Consider the following 19,876-nt stretch of genomic DNA (forward strand, 5'->3'; position numbering starts at 1 on the left):
CCTGGAAATAGGGCTTCCATCCCAAGCCAAGAGTCAGCATCGGAGTGAGAAGTGGGTGGTGGTGTTTGTGCAGTGCCGAGAGCCCAGGGTCTCATGAATGTAAAGATCATTCTAACCACTGAAGTGAGAATGGAAATGCCCTTCATACCCCAGGGTCAGTGACTCTGGCTACTTGTCCAAAGCCTCTCCAGGACTGGATGTGCTACCTGCTCAGGCTGGGGACCATAAGCCCAAATATTCAGCCCAGGCCTCGGCTGAAGTGCTGTGTGAGCCAACTCACCTGCAGTCCCACCCTACTAATCTGGGGCAGAGGAGTTTCTTGGGCCAGCTCTAGACTGGCTTCAAAGACCCCTGACCCCTACACAGCATAGAAAGGGCAGGATCCATGACAGTAAGCAGTCCCACAAGTAGAGAATGACATCTCATGGGGGCCACTCCTATTCCCACAGGGCTCTGGGCACAGCTGGGAGAAGAATGCCTTGCCAGCTATGCTAGCACAAACCTCCTGCTCCCGCAGCTTAGACTGGGGAAGAGACCCCAAAGGAGGAGCCATATTAGTAGAGCCTAGGGGTGGGTGCACAGCCTCTAAGGGGATGACGGAGCTGCTTAGCATGGGCAGAACCACAAAGAAACCTGAGGGTGAGGAGGGCTAGAGGGTAGCCTAAAACAACAGAAGTTGTTTTTCAAAATTTCCAAAATTCACCCAACACCTCACCAAGGCCCTAAGGGGAGCCCCTGTGTTTCCTCCTCTTAGTTCACAGGTCCTGTGGCTTATAGCCGCATACCCTTATATCTGCTTCCCTCTGAGGACATTATCAGTCGTTGGGTTTAGGGCAAGATGATTCTCGCAAGATTCTAACTCAATCACATCTGTACAGACCTTTCTTTATAAAATAGTCATGTCCATGGGCTCCAAGACACAAGATATGGTTTTGTTTTTTGAAAGCACCATATATCCCATCAAACTTTGTAGCCCTTACAAGGCTCTGAAAGATGACATATGTGGTTCATATGGATGGAAACCTGGGGTCAAAAGCAGGACCTCACACTGAGTCCTAAGGACCTCAGGAGGAAAACTACAAATTGGCACAAGAGCCACTTTGAGCCGTGCTTGGTGTCAGAGCCTAGATTACTAGGTCTGGATTAAGGAGTCCCCGTGAATGCTCGGGATGATGCTGGAAGAATTCACGAGAGGATGCACAAAGAGGATGGTTCAGACAAAAGGGGGTGTCTATACCAGACCCCTACTTATCCTCAGCCTCCTCAGACCAGTTTGACTTCCCTTCTGAAACTCTTGCTTTGCCTCTCAGCTCACACAATGGCCCCTTTCACCATCCACCTGAAACTTTTGTTTACCTCTGGGCAGCTGCTGAATCATAGTTCCTTGGTAACAGTTGCCTGGAGACAGTTGCCAGGTCACCACTGTTGTATCCCAGCAAAGAGTTCCTAAGACCTTGCAGAGCAGGTAAGAGACACTGGCTGGTCACCAGCTGAGGGTCCTGACCAGGGCTGAGGCTTGTCCTCCTGTACCCTGTTATTTGCCCTTCCCAGAAGTAGACAAACAGGAGAGAGGACCGGCCAGAGACTGGGCAGCTTGGCTGAGCTCAGTCCTCTGCCGAGGCCACTCTCTCTCCAAACCCCGGTGTTTTAGCCAAGAGAAGAATGTCTTGTGGGGTGGGGCTGACCCATGTGGGTAACTCAAGCTCTGGGGAGGGCTGGGATCCCTCAGGATGAGCTCTTTGCCTAGAGCCATGTCTGTCTCCCCAGAACTGACCCCTCAGAAGGGCCACCTCCTGAGATCCACAGAGAACGCATCCCCAGACAGTGAGCGCTGCTCGGGAGGCACCAGCCCTTCAAAAAAATGTCAGCACCTTCTCAGAGCCCTGTGTTGCCAAACGTTGTGTCTGGGGAAAACTTCAGCAGAACACTGATGTGGTCATTTTCTTGGCCGTCTTCTTCAGGTTTAAACGCATCTCCTGCCCATTGTACCGGGGTGTGATTTCCTGCCGGTCTTTTTATCTGACCAGGTAAAAAGTTTATTTTAAATTTATTATAAAGACTTGACGCTTCTGTCTAGCTCCTCGCCTGGAGCTTTCCCCAAGACCCATGACCACATGACTTGTTCCACTATTGGACAGCTTGCTTTCTGAAATAGTAACTGACATTCTTACTGTGAAACTTTCTTTCTGGATTCTGGGTCTCACCCTCAGAGAGACTCTGGAACACACTCCTTAGACTGGGGCAGCCGCTGGCAGTGTCCCAGCTTAGATGCTGCCTCGCAGCCCTTCCTCTCTCGGGTAGACATATTCCTACTCACCCAGTAGGGTTTTTAAAGAAAGTTTTTGTCATTTTGTGGGTTTTTTTTTTTTTATTTTTGAAAGAAGCTCAGGCTAGTTTCCAACTTCCCTAGGTTCCTGGAGTTGGCACTCCAACGTGTGCCCTTCTCAAAGGGTAGAGGGCTCTCTCTGGTTGACCACAGGGCAACCCCGCCCCTAACTCCAAATAGTATGTCCAACTTCCTTTCTTTCCTCGTCTCTCAACTAGCTATAATGTTGAGTCTCTTTGGATTTGTATTTGGTTTGATCCTTTTGGCCCTGTCCTCAGTTCTTCCTGAACAATTTCCTGGACTTAATTCTGACCTTTGTGTTTCATGTTTAATTCCCACAGGCTCCTTCCTGTCCTGTTAGAATTCAGCACCTTTTTAGGAAACAGTATCTCTCCCACTCCCAAACACATTCTAGAAGTGAGTTAGAGTCCTTCAGTTTCCACATTCTTCTTCCTCTGTGTGTGTCTGTATGCTCATCTTGTTCATACCTAGAAGACCTCCTAAGAGCTCCCTGGGGTCAGGCCGCCTCTTATGCTGTAGACAATACTGGACACCGGTGTCTTAAGGTCCCATTTCCATAGCAGGTCCCCATGGCTCTAGGTTCTGGAAACCCACTGGAGTGCACTAAGGCTTCCCCAGTGATTGCAGACTGCACGCCCACACCTACAATCCTGCTCAGTTTTAAAGCTCCTACCTCAGCCTCTTCCTGGAAGCTTTTCTAAGTGAAAATGGATCTCCAGACACTCTGGATTCCTCCACATTTGCAGCCTACCCTCTACAGAAGTATGAGGTTCTCAATCTAGGCTTTCTCTCCACCCTACAGAACTTTTTGAAAATTTTTTCCTGTCTTGTCAGTTCAGGGGGCGTGGAATTGGTAGACATATGTAATGCCTGAATGGCTTGACTTTCATTTGGTTACTGTCCTTGGCTTTTTTTTGCCAAAGTCAGTCACTCCATAGCCACAGACCTGCTTCCTTTTTAGAGCTGACCTTCTCCTATCCAAGGGCAGCAACTTGTCTTCCCCTCCCAGTCACAAGACTCTGTGTGCTGTCTCCTCACTCAGTCCTATCCAACAAACTGGGTTTATTTCCTTAAAGTGAGGCACAAAGATTCATCTAGGAATAGATTTTAAATGCCTTAAAATGTTCTAAAGATGGAAAATAAAGAAAAATGGCAGTGTCCAGGGCAGGAGTGGTAGGGAAGGAAAAGTGACGTTGGCTTTAAATAGGTGGTGTTAGTAGAACCAGGACTGAGCACCTGGGTAGCCATAAACTGGTAGGAATTTTGATCGGGGCTAGGAGCCTTTTTGCCCTTCAAGCCTGCAGATGGGACACCCTATCAACAGCAAGACTGATGGGCACCCTGTTTGCAGCAGACACAGAGGCCACACTCGTCGAGGTCGGGGCCGTCTTGGCCGAAGGAGACTCACCCGGCGGAGACGGAATGCAAAGATGGCCTTGCACCCACGGGCTGGAAGGTCCCATGGCCATCACAGAGTTGGGAGTGAGCCACAAGCTGAAGCCACAGCCCAGAACATGGGGAGTCAGCCTTCCCCAGGCAGGGTGGGCCCAGCTGTCTGCCCCATCCGAGGGCTGGGATCTCAAGCTGCTCGAAGACCCCGAAGGGGTGTAGGGACTACATCTTCCTCAAAGGTTCATCGCCCTGGTGCCCTCCTGCCTGCAACACGCAGTCGTACAAGATTCATCCACTGCCGGGGTAAGCCCCCTCGGACACATGTCAGCTCCAAGAGACCCAAACGGTCCAGGATCCGTCGATGCCACACTCGGGCACCAGGTGAATGCAGAGTATCCCTGAGACTGGTTCCACATACGCTCAAGTCAGGGCCTCCAGGGACAGCATTTCACAGGAAAGGGAACTAGGCTTACCCCAGGCCATGTCCAGTCAGCCAGCCAGGCTCTGAGAGAAGCTAGCAGGGGACAACATACTAGGGACACTATGCTCAAGAATCTGCATGAATCACATGGTTCTACCTGTCCGTGCCATTACAGTGGGCACTCTCTGCCCCAACTCCACTTAGTGCAGCCTCTCATCTCTCCTGGTTGATCATAGACCCTTGGGTCACCCATGATGTCATCATAGACATTGTGACCCCTGCCCTCTGGAGATATACATCCCCACATCATGTCTGTAAGGGCTCCTGCCTCACACCTCGGCCCACTCCCTGCATGGAGCCGGCCCTGCTGGTAAGGAGGGTGGAGGTGGGGTCACCCTTTTCATCCCCTCTGTAGTCTCTACATTACCTGGACTCTGCGTGACTTAAGGCTGGTGGAAACTGCCTCCTTTCAAGGGTGCAATGACCCTCAGACCCATCAGGCAGGTCTGTGTTGGGCCAAAGAGAGGTCCAGAGAGGTTGGGTTAGTTCCCAGCAGCTTCTGGCATTGGCTGGGCTTGGGCAGATAGAGTGGGTACCTCCCCATTCCTCTACCTGACAGCACTGATCTCCAGGCTGGACCCATGAGAAACGGATGGCGAGCAGTGTCGAGGAGGGCCTCCAGCCTGAGCCAAGTCAGCTGGACCAAGATGCAGGTGGGGCCTCTGGCAGCTGGCAGGGGCAGGAAAAACCCTACTGAGCCAGAAGCCTGAGGCCTCTGACCACCTACCTGCCCACAGACCTCTTGGAGGAAGAAGAAGCTGCCAGACTCCCTGTGACCTCCCTGGAGGGGCTCTTTCTGGAAGGGGACAAGCAGCCCAGTCCAGGTCAGGGCCCTTTCTTTTACATCGGAGGCACCAACGGAGCATCAGTGTGAGTGGACTTTGGGCAGCCCTGGTGTGGACTTAGCCCATGATGCTGCTATAGGGTGGCCACTCCTGCCCTGTCTTCCTCAGACAACCCCAGGGCCCCCCAGTTACTACTGCCTTTTACCCCACAGAATCAGCAGCTACTGTGAGAGCAAGGGCTGGCAACGCACGCAGGATAGCCGCTGTGAGGATTACAAGCTGAAGTGGTGTGAGATCAAGTCTAGGGAAAACTACTGCAGCTTCCGGGAAGGTAGAGGTCACCCTGAGGGAAGCGGATGTGGCAGAGCAGCTTCAAGGCACCACCCACATAATCCTTTCTGTCCTGCCAGGCCAGCAGTTGCTGTTCCAGCTCCCCAACAATAAGCTGCTTACCACCAAGATCGGGTTGCTCAGTGCCCTGCGGGAGCATGCACGCACTTTGAGCAAAGCCAGGCTGCTGCCCAGTGCCCAAGCCAAGTGAGCCCACCCTGCCCAACCCCAGGGGCGCACCCACTTCTACCTCTGTCTGTCTCTTTAGGACCGTTTTCCCCATTCCATAAATGTTCCTCAGCAACCACTCTCCTTTAAATGTTCCTCCCCTCTCCCTGCTGGTCTACCAATCTGCTTCTCCTCCAGTACATGCCCACCATCCTTTGCTCAGATATCTTTACTCTCTGCCCACAATAGTCACCCATGGATGTCCTTCTGTATTCATCCATTGCTCCACCCACTTAGCCAACATTTTGCTCCCACTCATTCTTGTCCACTGAGCCATATCCATCTGGTTTCCTCTAACCCTACCAAGCTGAACCACTCAATGGTTCACTGATTACCTGCCCAGCCATTTATTCACCCAAATGTTTATTTAGAGATCTATCTTCTCATCCAACCAACTGCTCACCGTCAGCCCCTCAAGGTAGCATTTAAACACAGCCATCTATAACACCATTTAGACATCTGTGTCTCCAGCTGTCTACTTCTTACTAACTTTGACCAGCAACTCGTCTGCCAGCCTACCCTCAGACCCCCTCCCCCCCTTGGGAGCTTCCATGGCCCAGCTCAGGATGCCTTGGGCCACAGGGGTAGATGGCTGAGAGAGACCAGAACTGCGTTATAATAAAAGGCAGTTTGGGAGCTCAGAAACATACTATGATTCTATGCCAGGCACAGTCTTGGCATTGGAAGTCAACCCACATAGAAGAGAGCAATGGGGAGAGAGAAAGCAAGGAGATGGGATGGAGGAGCCACAGTGGGTCTGGCAGCCAGAAGGCTGGCTGCCGCAGAGAAGCTGAGAGTATGAGACACATAAAAGGATATTCTGCAAGGACACGGCCTTGCAAAGGAAATAGCTGGGGGACACCTGGTAGCCCCTTCCAGCCAGCCTACAGGTCACACTACCAGATCATTGGCCAAGTTGAAGTCGGAGGACAGCCCTCCCATGTCTTCACTCCCTGCTCTCCCAAGGGTCTTGAAAATGGACGAGTTTTTCCCAGAGACCTATCGGCTGGACATCAGGGACGAGAGACAGACTTTCTTCACGCTATTTGATGGTGAGAGGCCTCTGGGTAGGGCCAGGCACTCTAAAAGGGTAGACAAGATGAGGTTGGGAGCCCAGCAGGGTGGGCAGAGGGTTGGGCGGGCGAGGCCTGGAAAAAGTGGAATAGTTCTTGAGAGGAAGCAAAACCACGGCTTGGGACTTGGTGGCTCCTGGTGTTAAGGGGTTGGAAAAAGAGGGTGGTGGTAGCCTTAGTTAGGGGTAGGGGTGTGGCAGGGCCATAGCCAGATTACGGGTGTGATTAAGGTGAGACAAAGGAACCGCCCTCTAAACTGGGGTGAGGTAGTGAAATCAGGGTAGGACAACGGTTGGAGCCAGTTGGAGCTGGTCGAAGTGGTCAGGGCTGAGGGGGAGGGGTAAAGAAAGGGAAGGTCAAGGCTGGGGTGTGGTCAGGGCCAGGGCAGGGTGAGGGATGGGAGGGGCAAGGAGTACTCAGGGCCAGAGGCTCAGGGGTTACTCCCTGCAGAAACCGAGATATGGATCTGCAAGCCCACGGCCTCCAACCAGGGAAAGGGCATCTTTCTGATCAGGAGCCAGGAGGAGGCTGCTGCCCTGCAGGCCAAGACCCAGAGCATTGAGGACGACCCCATCTACCGCAAGATGCCCTTCCGTGCACCTCAGGCGCGGGTGGTGCAGAGGTGTGGGCGTGGATGCCAGGAAGGGCCTGGGTCTCAGCTGGGATAATCCAGATTAGTTAACAGTGCTGCGGAGAAGCCCTCGGCCATTGCAGGCTGTAGCGTCCAAACAACTCGCCTCCACGTCTAGCCCCACAGCCTGCGCAGAGGAGGTGCCACTTTTAGCTGGGGTGGCAGATAAGACTGCCCCTAAACACAGGCTCAGTAGGGAGTGGGGGCGGGACTTGTCAAGGAGGGCTCGGTCCCTAGGTCCTCTGTCCTATATCTGTCTTCCCTACTCTCCAGCCTAGCTACAACCTATTTGCAACACAGAGCTGACCAATGGCCCATCTGCCTACAGTGGGGTCCAGATCCTCAGCGTCACATAGGACTAGGAGGGAAAATTCAGATCACCCTTAGAAAGGTCCTAGTAGTGCCTTACCCTCTGCCAATATTTACCCCCTTCTCTGGCCATGGCTGCTATTTCCTGCCTTGTTCCCCTTCTGTAGGGCCCTCCCAAACATGCTCTCCCTACCTTAAGTCTTGAAGATCTGAAGACTATATAGAACGCCCTCTCCCTTCTAAAGCCATTCACCATTCAGGATCCAGTGTCAGCCTTCCTCCTCCAGATGGCCCTCCCTGCCACAGGGGCCCAATCTGCTCCCATAAGCTTCCTAAGGGAGCTACACTTTAAGGTGGCCAGACACTTGCAGTAGATAGAGATTTGGTTATGAGGCCCTCTTCGCAATTCCTCTGACCAGTTCAAACTCAGAAATGTCCTCTGACCATGGACAGTGTTCAGCTAGCTGTCATGTCTAGGACAGGAGGGAGGCAATGAGGAATGGTTCTTGTGAGGATGACAGCTCTAGGCCAGCTGGCCAAGCAACTCAGTCCCAGGTGCCCCTTATGGTACCCCCTAGATATATCCAGAACCCGCTGCTGCTAGATGGGAAGAAGTTTGATGTGCGCTCCTACCTGCTCATCGCCTGTGCCATGCCCTACATGGTCTTTTTTGGCCATGGCTATGCCCGCCTCACCCTCAGCCTGTATGACCCTCATTCCAGTGATCTCAGTGGTCACTTGACCAATCAGGTAAGAACCCCTTATGGATGAAGCCCCTTTTCTATAGGCATGGATGAGCTCAGAGAAACACTCTGATTGCTTGGGAGCATAGAGGAAGGGTCTGGTTATAGACTGCCTGCCCAGGGTTGGGAGTAACTTAGTAGCCTTTGTTTATTACCCCAGCAGAGACTCAGGTGTCCTACAGAAGGACCTTAGAGCCAAAGGTCGAACGGAGTCTGGAACAAGAGATCCCTTGTTTAGGGTCTGTGGGGATTTTCTGACTGGGAGGTGTATGCATGAGCATCTCAGAGGCAGTTGTCATGGGAGACAGGAATGGAGCTTCTGTGAAGGTCAGAAGGTTAGGATAAAGCCTCCATAGAGTGGTCTCACTGGAGAGTGACCTCTAAGCTCTGCTTTTGCTGTAGTTCATGCAGAAGAAGAGTCCACTGTACATGCTTCTGAAAGAAGGCACTGTGTGGAGCATGGAGCACCTCAACCGATACATCAATGAAAAGTTTAGAAAGACCAAGGGCCTCCCCAGAGACTGGGTCTTCACCACCTTCACGGTCAGTCTGGCTTGGAGTTGGGGATCTGTGTCCATCCTGCCCTTGGGTTGGGCGAGGCTCATGGCTTTTCGTGGGTCAATGTGTAGTTGTAGTAAAGCTATGTCTAATTGTTCTAGGTGTCATTTTCAATATCACATTGAAGAGGCAAAAGTAGACATCCTTATATTTCTTCCGATTTGAGAGAAAGTCTCACAAATTCCCTTCTCTCCCTAGTGTACTAAGTATTTTTTAAGGGTAGGATGCTGTAAAATGCTATTCCTATACTGATGAAGATGATCATGTGTTATTTTTCCAACATTCTGTTTGTGTGTATTACACTGATTAACTTTCACTGCTCTACGTATCCGGAATAAATTCCAGGTGGTAGTGGTATGTAATAGTTCTAATAAGCTTTTGAGTATGATTTTATTGTATTTAAGTATTTTTGTGTCTGTGCTCATAAGTAATGCTGATCTATAGCTTTTCTTTAATGTTTTATCTGATTTTGATATGAAAATGTATCATTTCCCTTTACTATAGAAAATGTCTTGATGTTTGTTTTTTTTTTTTTTTTTTTTGGTTTTTCGAGACAGGGTTTCTCTGCAGCTTTAGAGCCTGTCCTGGAACTAGCTCTTGTAGACCAGGCTGGTCTCGAACTCACAGAGATCCGCCTGCCTCTGCCTCCCGAGTGCTGGGATTAAAGGCGTGCGCCACCACCGCCCGGCTTGATGTTTTATTCTGGCTCATAATTTTAGAAGTTTGAGGTCTATGATCAAATTGATGAAGAGGTGAGCAGGCTCTGACACATTCTCGCTCCTGTGATGGTTTGCCCTGCTCAAACCTGAGAAACTGTAGTTGGAAACCTATGAAACTATGAAGCAAAAAGTCCTTACTCTTTGAAAGTAATTCTCTCAGGTATTTGCTTTTAATGAGAAAAACAAAAACAAAAAATTGGCACACCCTGTGAAATAGCCTGGACTTTTTGTTGGAGGGAAGGTTTGTTATTAACACTGGTTTCCCATTACCCCTCAGTCTCACTTGGTTGATGTCGATTAAGATTTTATTTTCTTGTTTGTTTTTAATTTTGATATTTATTAGTTTTTCCTAGTGATTTTTGCAGTTCTCCTTGCTTATATAATATATTTAGTGTACAGATATTTACAGTGTTTCCTTAAATTCATTTTACTATGCTGGGCATGGTGGTACACAACTTTCATCCCAACACATGGGAGGCAGAGGCAAACATCTCTGTGAGTTCAAAGCCAGTCTGATCTATATAGCTTCAGGCCAATTAGGTCTACTGGGGGGCAAGGGAAGAGGAGAGGAGAGAGAAGAGAAGGAAGAGAAAGAGAGAGAGAAAGGAAGGGAGAGAAAGAAGAAAGGAAGGAAGAAAAAAAGAAAGAAATAGAAAGGAAAGAAGAAAGAAAAAGGAAAGCAAGAAGGAAGAGGGAAGGAAGGAAGAGGAAAGGAAGGAAGGAAGCAAGGAAGAAAGGAAGGAAAGGAAAGGAAAGAAAAGTTGAGCAAGAAAAAGCCAGGAGCCAGGTGGGGTAGCACAGTGCCTGTAATCCTACCATTTGGGAGGTAGAGGCAGGAGTTTCAATAACTCAACATATATTCAGCTACACAGAGAATTCAAAGATAGCCTGGTTTATATGAGATCCTGACTCAAACAAAACAAAATGTTGAGGGCTAGGATTACGCTCAGTGGTAGAGCATTTACCTAGCATGCACAAGAGCTTTGGGCTCTAACCTACAACACAAAAAAAAATAATAAATAAACACCTTTTACCCCAATATATGTTGTATCTTTAAAATGTTCTTTGGAGGCTAAGGAGCTTAATCTGTGGTCAAGAGCACTTTATCTACAAGCATGAGTTAGAGTCTCCAACAACCATGTAAAGAGCCATATGTGGCTGTGCATGCCTGGGACCCAGCACTGAAGAGTGGAGGCAGTTAGATCCTAGGATCTAATCCTAGCCTCCTGAGTGCTAGGATTAAAGGCATAGGCTACCACATTCAATGTTAAATACATTTTTAACATCCTTTTTGGGGTGGGGAGGAAGGTCACCACACATATTTGGAGGTCAAAGGATGACTTTCAGGAATTCTCCCTCCACCATGTGGGTCCTGGAACGAAACTTGTGGTTAGGCTTGGCATCAAGCACCCTTACTAGCTAAGCCACCTTACCTGCCCTTGTTTTATACATTATTGTATGTGTGTGAGCGCAGGCAAACACGTGCCATGGTGAGAATGTTGAGGTCAGAGGGCAGCATCTTTCATCCTCTGTGGGACCTGGGGGCTGAGCTCACATCCTGAGACTGGTGTGACAAGTGTCCTTACCCACTGAGCCATCTTGTTGTCCACTGTGTGTGTGTGTGGTGTGTGTGATGTTGTATGTGCTGAGGCCACAACAGGTTCTAGGAATCACCAGGCTTGCACAGCGAGCACCATCATCCACTAAGCCATCTTACAAGTCCTGTCCAACCCATTTGTTCATAGTACTGGTCAAGTCTTCTGCTTGCTTTTTAGCCATCTATGTATGTAGTCCAACCGTTATCTATCTATCTATCTATCTGTCTGTCTGTCTGTCTGTCTGTCTCTATCTATCTATCTATCTATCTATATCTATCTATCTATCTATCTACCTATCTATCATCTATCTGTCTGTCTATCTCTATCTATCTATCTATCTATCTATCATCTATCTATCTATCTATCTATCATCTATCTATCTATCTATCTATCTATCTATCTATCTATCTATCATCTATCTATCTATCTATCTATCTATCATCTATCTATCTATCTATCAATCATCTATCTATCCTACCTATCATCTATCTATCTGTCTGTCTATCTCTATCTATCTATCTACCTATCTATCATCTATCTACCTATCATCTATCTATCTATCATCTATCTATCTACCTATTTATCTACCTATCTATTATTTATTTTGTCTTTTTAAGACAAGGTTTTTCTGTGTATCCCTGGCTGTCCTGACACTCTGTAGACCAGATTTGCTTTGAACTCACAGAAATCCCCCTGCCTCTGCTTCCTAAGTGCTGGGATTAAAGGTTCTGGCCTTCACTGCCTGGCATTGTTTATTTTCTATGTCTCATATGTCTTCTGTTTACTTCCTCAACTACTACTTCTTATTGGAGCAGATATATGTTTTCTAGTGTGTCTTTTAGTTGTAATCTTATTGTTTTCTTAGTGGTTGTATTTGGGATTACCATTAACATCTTAATCCTAATTATTCTGATTCACATAGTTAATTTCAATAACATAGAAAAACATTGTTCCTATTTTATAGCTCTATTCTCATTGTGCTGACTTTAGATCTGATTTCTTCAGTTGTCTTTTTAGGAAAATCAATTTCAGGTTATAAAAAAAACCACGTATGCTCTCTTTTACTTAACGTAGTCACCTTTACTAGGGTTCTTATTTTAATTTCTTCATGTGAGTTCAAGTTACTGTTGGAAAGACTACAGGGCAGGCATGCCTCTGCTTTTCCTTATGTGGAAATGCCTTTTTGTTTATATATTTTTTGAGACTGAATCTCACCATGTAGATCAGGCTGGCCTCAAACTCACAGAGATCTGCCTGCCTCTTCCTCTTGAGTGCTGGTATTAAAGGAATGCGCCACCACACCTGGCCTTATGTGGGAATGTCTTAATTTTTTCATTAAAAAAAAAGATTTAAAAACTTTTTATGTGCTTGAGTGCCTGCATGTATGTATGGGTACCATGTATGTGCCTGGCACTCACAGAGGCCAGAGGAAGGCTTTGGATCCCTTGGGACTGGAGTTAGAGGAGATTGTGGACGGCCTTATGTGGACTCTGGAAACCTAAATGGGGTCCTTTGCAAGAACAGTCAAGTGTTCTTAACAGCTGAGCCATTTCTCCAGTTCCTAATGTCCCTATTCTTGAAATATGATTTTGCTGTTTAGAGACATTCTTTTTACTATTTGTGTGTGCATATGTGCTGTGCATGTATGTGATGTCTGTACATGTAGCACATGCATGTGGAGGCCTGTAGCCGATGTCTTGTGTCTGTCCTCGGTCACTCTCCACCTTTATTTTTGGGACAGGGTCTCTTATAAGAGAATCTGCCTCTATCACCACCAAAGACTAGGGTTACAGGCATGCACTTGCTATCTTTGGCTATTTATATATTCTAGGGCACCAAAATCAGTCTGTGCTTGTACAGATGGCACTTGGCCAACTAAACATTTCTCTTTTTAGCCTCTGTAGAGAGAATTCTTGGTTGGCAGTTTTTCCTGTCAGCATTTAGAATAAGTCATTCCATTCGGGCCTCATGGTTTCTGATGAGAAATTGACTATTAATCTTATTGACTATCCCTTTTATGTGATGAATAGGTTCTCTCTTGCTAATTTCAACATTTTTTGTCTTAGATTTTGTATGTGCATGTATGTCTGTGTATATGTTCATGCCTGTGGGTATGTGTGTGCAATTATGGAGGTCAGAGGTCAACCTCAGATGCTGTTCCCCAGATGGCATCCTCATTATTAAAGACAGAGTCATGTCTTCATTGAATTGAAGTTTACTGGATCTGTTTTTCTCTGCTGTCCCGGCACAAGGACTGCAAATAAAGAACCATCCCACCAGCGTACACGGGTTCTGAGGCCCGAACTCAAGTCCTCATGCTTGTTAACCTGTGCTTTGTTGACTGGGCTGCCACCCAAGCCCTCTTTATCCTTTGAAAGTCTGATTATGATATGATAAGTCTATTAATTTATCCTTCTCGGGCTTAATTGCATCATTTAAATTTAGAGATTAATGTCTTACATCAAATTTAGGAACTTTTGTATCATTTCTTACAATACCTTGCCCCTTTCCTTTCTTTCTGGGGTTCTCAGTACCTATACCTGCGGGGTTGATTCCTCTCCCCAAGCTTCTAACTAAGGCAACTTGAAGTGCTAGAGTGTTCTCTGTTCTACCAGGGTTTTGTGTGTTCTAGCTGTCTGTCTCTCTGCTGCGAGTTCTAATTTTCTTCACTTTTGTATCTCCTGGCACCTGCCTCACAGTATGATTTTGCTGAATGTGTTTCTGACTGTGAGCCTGTAACTCTGAGCATGGGAAAGTGCAGGCAGTTAGAGCTACGCGAGGGCGGGAGAGAGGTGACTTCACCTGGGTCAACCCACCACAGCCAGGATCTCTCCCTGCTTTCCCCACAGAAGCGGATGCAACAGATCATGGCCCACTGCTTCCTGGCAGTCAAGTCCAAGCTGGAATGCAAGCTGGGTTACTTTGATCTCATTGGCTGTGATTTCCTGATTGATGAGAACTTCAAGGTGCTGTCTTGGGAAGATGAGGTCTGGTAGGCTGGCACAAGGAGGTAGGGCCCATCTGTACAATGAGCACGTAAGCAGGCCCAGTGGGTGGGCTCAGCCCTAAAGTCAGGTGTGTCATAAAGCTCTCCTACTGGAACTGAGCAGCCCTCAAGAGCAGTCTTAACTCCTTGAGCAAACATGGGGAAGAAAGCCGTGGAAAGATACAATCTGCCCAGAATCACATAGCTTGATAGGGACCAGAGTACAATCTTCTTACTGGCCATCTGGGCTGTCGGTGGATAGGGATGCTGACCGCTGTCTGCCGCAGGTGTGGCTGCTGGAGATGAACTCCAATCCTGCCCTACATACCAACTGTGAAGTCCTGAAGGAGGTGATCCCTAGAGTGGTTATGGAGACTTTGGGTGAGCTCTGAGCAGCCCCTTGTCACAGTATTCCCATCTGCTTTTTTGTCTGGTTCTGGGTAACCCATCCAGCTTGCCTCCAAGTTCAGACTCCACAAGTCTGGTTTCCCAACACCCCATAATCTGCAAGGCCCCCAAGCCCTCTTTCTGCTCCAACGTCTCTGTCACCTGACCCACCTACGCCTAACCCTTCACGGATCCCTTTCCTCCGTTATTTCCAGACATGCTGGAGAAGTTGCCCTGCTCCAAACTGACCTCTCATCAGTCACCTTGTCCTCCTCACAGATCTAGCTCTTGAGACCTGCCAAAAGAGCTTGCATTGTCAGAAGATGCTGCCTTTGCTGTCACAGCGTCGCTTTGTGCTCCTTTACAACGGGGAGACTATGGACATGTGGCCGCGCTTCGGGGGCTCGCGCCCCCTTGCCCGCCTGCCTCCGCCGCCGCCGCCGCCGCCGCCGCCTCCCAGGCCCGCCAGTGAGGTAGCATCCTCCACACTGTCCTCAGCACGTGCCACAGCAGACCGACCTGGAGCACGCAAGCCGGTGCCTTCCAGGGCTGCTCCCATATGCGCCTTCCGCAAATCGCGGCTGCCTGACTCCAGCGGAGGGCCCGGAGCGGAGTCCGAGCCCTCTCTTTGTCCTGGGTCCCCAGAAGACAGCAGGGACGCGACTGGGGAGCCCTCCCTGGGGCCGTCCGAGGAAGAGCGCGAGGAGGAACAGAGGAGCGCGAGCCACCGGGGCTCCTAGCCGCCACAAGCAACCAGCGACCCTGATTTGGGCCGTGCCCTCTCCGGGACCTATAAAAGCTACTTTGTGACAAACGCGGCCTCCAGAAGCCGGTCCCACCTGGGCGCCCCAAGCCCTTCCTTCACCCTCCTCTCTTTGCTCCTCGGTTGTCCTTAGCGGAAGGAGAGGGAGCTGCATGCAGAATGGGAGTGCATCCTTCAGAAAGGGAAAAACTTCGCTGACCTGTTTTTCCTTCTATGGGGCAGCCCACCAAATTCTGGGTTCCCACTTATTGCTCTTTCTCATTCTGTAAGATCCTCCTGAAACTCCATGGCCTTCATGACCTCTGCAGCCTGGCTTTGGGACTCACCCTCTGTTCCATGGAGTCCCCAGGAAAGGTCTTGGATGCCCATGGAACTCTGGAAGTCCTACCCTGCTCCATTACTATTCTGGAGCAGTGCCCGGGTTCATCCTCATTCTGCCCACCACCTTTCTTCTGGCCTTTCAGACACAATGGAACAGGGTCTACAGCCTACTTCCCCACAAAGGCCCTGGAGTTTGTCAGGGGTGGGAGGTACAGAGGAATTGGCCAAGACAGGGTAGTTCCCATGAGAAGGAAGACATTAAGCTGACATTCGAGATTGCTCTCCCTCCTCCCCTGCCACCCCCTGCAATAATCACGTTCCTAGTTAGCATGGAGGTTTGAAAGGAGACCTCTGACCACCTCACATTTTACACCAAAGTGGCCAGAATCCTGCCTTTAAGTCCCTGCAGCCAACTCCTATCCCCTCAAGTTACCCCACCCCTAAAAAACTCCAAAGACAACCTCCTACCAACATCCAAAAGGATCTGCTCAGCTTGAATACTCTCTTGCATATCCTCTTCCTTGTTCTCCCTTCTGACCTTTAATTGGTCCCAAACATCAGGCTTAGCTCCATCACATGGGAGAAATGCCAGACTGGTCCCTGTTCTTTATTGGAGCAAAATCCCTCGGGAAGTAAGGGATCTTTCCTTGCACAACAATCTAAACTGTGGCAGTTTCTAAGATGCAATGCCTGGCCACCAGTAGAGGGCTCTGTCAGCATACAGGGAAGTTCCCTTCCAGGAACTCCTCACAGTTGAACAACTGAGGCTCAGATCCCAAGGAAATTATCATAGAGACCCTACTTTAGCTCGTGAGCATCCCACATCTCTGCACACCCCTACAACCCTTCTCCATTCAGACTTCCTGCTCCACCCCAGATGCTCTAAGTTCATTCTTGCTGTGGCCTAGGGAATGAGGTACAAGGTGTAGTACAAACACAGTCTTGTCTGTAGGTGACCAAGCCCAGCGTTTCCTGTAACAGTCCAGGAAAAACCTGTCCCTAGTCAGAGGGTCTCTGGTCTATTGGCTCTGAAGCCCACTAAAGCTAAGCAAATGGAAACAAGCCTCCCCCAAAAGTGCCCTAGGTCTTCGCGAATCCACATCTGTTCCTGGCAGCCATGGTGCTACTAGCCATGTCCCTTGGGGCCACCTGTCACTACATTCTCAACTTGTGCCCCCTCTAAGACCTAGGTTTCCCAAAGCCACTCCCCCTCCTCACAGTTCCCTGACCATGTATCCCCATCACTGGCCTCACAAATATTTCTGCTCTCAGCACCACATGGAGCTACAGCCCTGTCCCCCTCCCGTGGTGCGGGGGTCGTCTCATGTCAGTACAGGCTACAAAGCTCTCAGGAGGAAGATGGCTTCCTCTGCTGTTGTGGGGGCATGGAGCCTCTACTCAGACCACGATGTAACAAATACTTGTTGGCAGTAGCCTGTCCTGCTGTGCCAACCACAGGCTCCCCAAGGGCTTGGGCTGTCTGCTACCCTTCATTCCTGGCAGCTGCAGAGCATGTCAAAGAATACGGGTTTCAGGGACCTCTTGCTGCCCACTCATTCCACGGGAGCCATAAGCGATGGCCCCATCAACCCCCTCCAGGCCCTCCTCAACTCTTTGTTTTTGTTTTTGTTGTTTTTTGAGACAGGGTTTCCCTGTAGTTTCTAGAGCCTGTCCTGGAACTAGCTCTTGTAGACCAGGCTGACCTCGAACTCAGAGATCCGCCTGCCTCTGCCTCCTCAACTCTTTACAGCCCACGTGCAAGTCCCCCAGAGCCCTGAGTTTAGGACCTCATCAGACTCTGGGGAGAGAGGGACTGTGGGACATCTGAGCATCTGGCACCTGGCAGCTTCAAGGTATTCTCTAATATTCAAACAATATGACAGAACCAGGGGTTAAGGAGCTGAATGGCATCAACTCTGGGCTGGCCCTACAGAGCAACCGATTGCTACTGGAGTTGGCCACCCAAGAACAGGGCTCCTGGCAGCTGAATACATATTGTCTCTTGCTTCTATATCACCCTTTCCCTGTTCTCCTGAGAGAATCCTGAGACCCTCCTGTTAAAAGTGTCAAGAGTTTCCTTCAGAAGATGTGGGGAACTGAGCTACTCACGGCTCTGACCCAAGCACCCTGTGCCTTCTGTTGTCCCTGCAGTCAGACCTTTACCACACACATGCACACACGTGCACACATGTGCACACGCACACACGCACACACATGTACATGCATAGGGTCTGGAGCTTTCTGCGTGTTTTAGCTTCGGTCAGACAATAGTGGGACATCCTACATACCTTCCCACTCTAGTCCCCCCCCCCATCTAAAAAAGGGGCTAGAACAGATAGTTCCTGGTCTTCAGAAAATCACCCTAATTCATGGAGCTTCTTGGGAAGATGGGGTAGGTAAGGGATGGATGGCTACCTTCTTTCCCACTCAGCTGCTTCCCATAGGGGCTAGTGGCTGCACAAGGGACAGTCCCTGAAATGTAAGCCCAGCCCAATAGAAGACCTAGACGTTGAGGTACTTCCTGGTCAGTGGGACAGTCATTACCCACCTGCCGCCCAAGGTCTCTGGACAGCTGTCTGGAGTTGGGGGAGGGGTTGTCGAGTTGTAAAAAGGAAGCGACCTCTCACTTTCCATGATACAGGTCCTCCTCTCAAGCTGGGGCAAGTCTCACACTGAATAAAGTGTGGGCTCTCAGCAAGTGAGAGGGTGGAGGCTGGGCAGGAGTCACCAGCTGTGGCCGGAAGCATTTCTGGGAACTGAGCTGGTGGCGCTTTATCTGAGAACAAAACTTATGAAATCAAGGCCAAGGGGTGTGGTGTGTGTGTGTGCTGTGGTTTTCCGGAAGAAATGGAGAGCGGCTACTGTGGGGTAGGGGTTTCTGGGAATTGCAGTGAAACCACCCTCCTGCTAGTCTAGGCCTAGCAGAGACACCCCTCAGCTGCTGTGGCTGCCAGACTCTGCAGGTGGGTAAATGCCATCCCTGCTTCAGAAGGCAGGGTCTGGAATGGTCTCTGCAGGGTGGCAGGAGGTGGCAGGAGGCTTCTGCAGCAGAATCTTTTCAGCCAATCCTCTTCCCCACGTTTCTAGTACTCCTGGATTTCACACTCACCTGCTTGCAGTTATGGGCACTGTCCCTACTTGACTACAAACTCTCAGCCCTGCACAGCTCACGGTTCTCGTGGAAATCCCCACATCTAACAGGCTGGCACAGTTTATATTATGACCCTGAGGTGAACATGAGTGGCCCCCTGCAGGGCAAGGGCACATGGGAGACTATAGCATCCCTCACCCCACCCTGCAGAATCTCCCGCCATCTCTATCACACCCATCAGTCACCCACAGAGGAGTTTCCAGAAGATAGTAGTCTGCACACGTCATGCTATTTGGGGATGCCCCACTTGTGGCAGTTCCAGGGGAAGGCAGGACTGCCTATGGCTCAGAATCTAGGGGTGTGGTGTGATAGGCAAGCTGGGAGATGCCCCCAGCCTCCACCTCCCTTCCCAGGCTCACTCTAGACTTTGCAGATTGTGCCTGACTCCTAACCCACTCAAAAGGGGACAGAAGAAGCAGCTCCAGGCAATGAAGGTGCTGGTACATCCCCAAGAGACTTCATGTGGCCCTGAGCGCTGTGTGTTCTGATCCCAATGTCCTCCACTTCCATGGCAATTTTTCCATCTCCTCCTCCAGTCTCTTCCAAGGACCTGTGTGTTGATGGTTTGTTAGCATCAGAAGTTGCAGATACATCCCCCAATCCCTATTTACCTGCTATGAGATAAAAGACAGGAGACATTAAGCGGGACGAGGGACAAGTAAGTGCCCAGGTGTGCAAATACCTTAAGGTGCTGCTACAATTCCTTCCCTCAGGCCTGCCACTCCCTGGATATCCATGCCAGGATGACCCTATTGAATTACTTTTTCTTTGAGATAGGGTTTCACTATGTAGCTCTGGCTGTCCTGGTCACTTAGTAGACCATGTTGGCCTCGGACTCCCAAGTGCTGGGATTAAAGACATGCGTCACTGCACCCTGCTCTTACTGGATCTTTCTATGAGCAGCCCCTACAACTGCCAAGAGGCAGGAAAGATGTTTTGCTTGGAGGGCTTCAGAGCCAAAACTATGCACTGTGCACTTCAGAGAATTTGCCTCGTGCTGGGAAATGCTAATATGGAAACTGGCTAACGCTTGATTTTTAAAGTTAGGCCAAGACAAATGTCCTAAAGTGCCAT

At 49.5% G+C, this 19,876-nt stretch overlaps 1 protein-coding gene across 2 annotated transcripts; it reads left to right on the plus strand.

The window, feature by feature from the left end:
- Window positions 1–1,923: 1,923 nt before the first annotated feature.
- Ttll10 (tubulin tyrosine ligase like 10) lies at window positions 1,924–18,452 on the plus strand. 2 transcript variants are annotated; one of them, XM_038335525.2, is made up of 13 exons: window positions 1,924–2,027; window positions 3,645–4,120; window positions 4,793–4,873; window positions 4,958–5,090; window positions 5,218–5,336; window positions 5,416–5,542; window positions 6,530–6,615; window positions 7,087–7,258; window positions 8,155–8,326; window positions 8,722–8,862; window positions 14,044–14,160; window positions 14,468–14,561; window positions 14,847–18,452. In XM_038335525.2, exons 2-13 carry the CDS (start codon window positions 3,652–3,654, stop codon window positions 15,305–15,307), a joined length of 2,172 nt encoding a protein of 723 aa, XP_038191453.1. In that variant the 5' UTR covers window positions 1,924–2,027; window positions 3,645–3,651; the 3' UTR covers window positions 15,308–18,452. The 2 variants fall into 2 exon arrangements, with proteins under 2 accessions (XP_038191453.1, XP_038191454.1); XM_038335526.2 differs by having other exon boundaries at window positions 1,929–2,027; window positions 3,699–4,120.
- Window positions 18,453–19,876: the final 1,424 nt, after the last annotated feature.

This window comes from Arvicola amphibius, chromosome 6 (genome assembly GCF_903992535.2).
Source record: "Arvicola amphibius chromosome 6, mArvAmp1.2, whole genome shotgun sequence".
Classification (NCBI taxonomy): Eukaryota; Metazoa; Chordata; class Mammalia; order Rodentia; family Cricetidae; genus Arvicola; species Arvicola amphibius.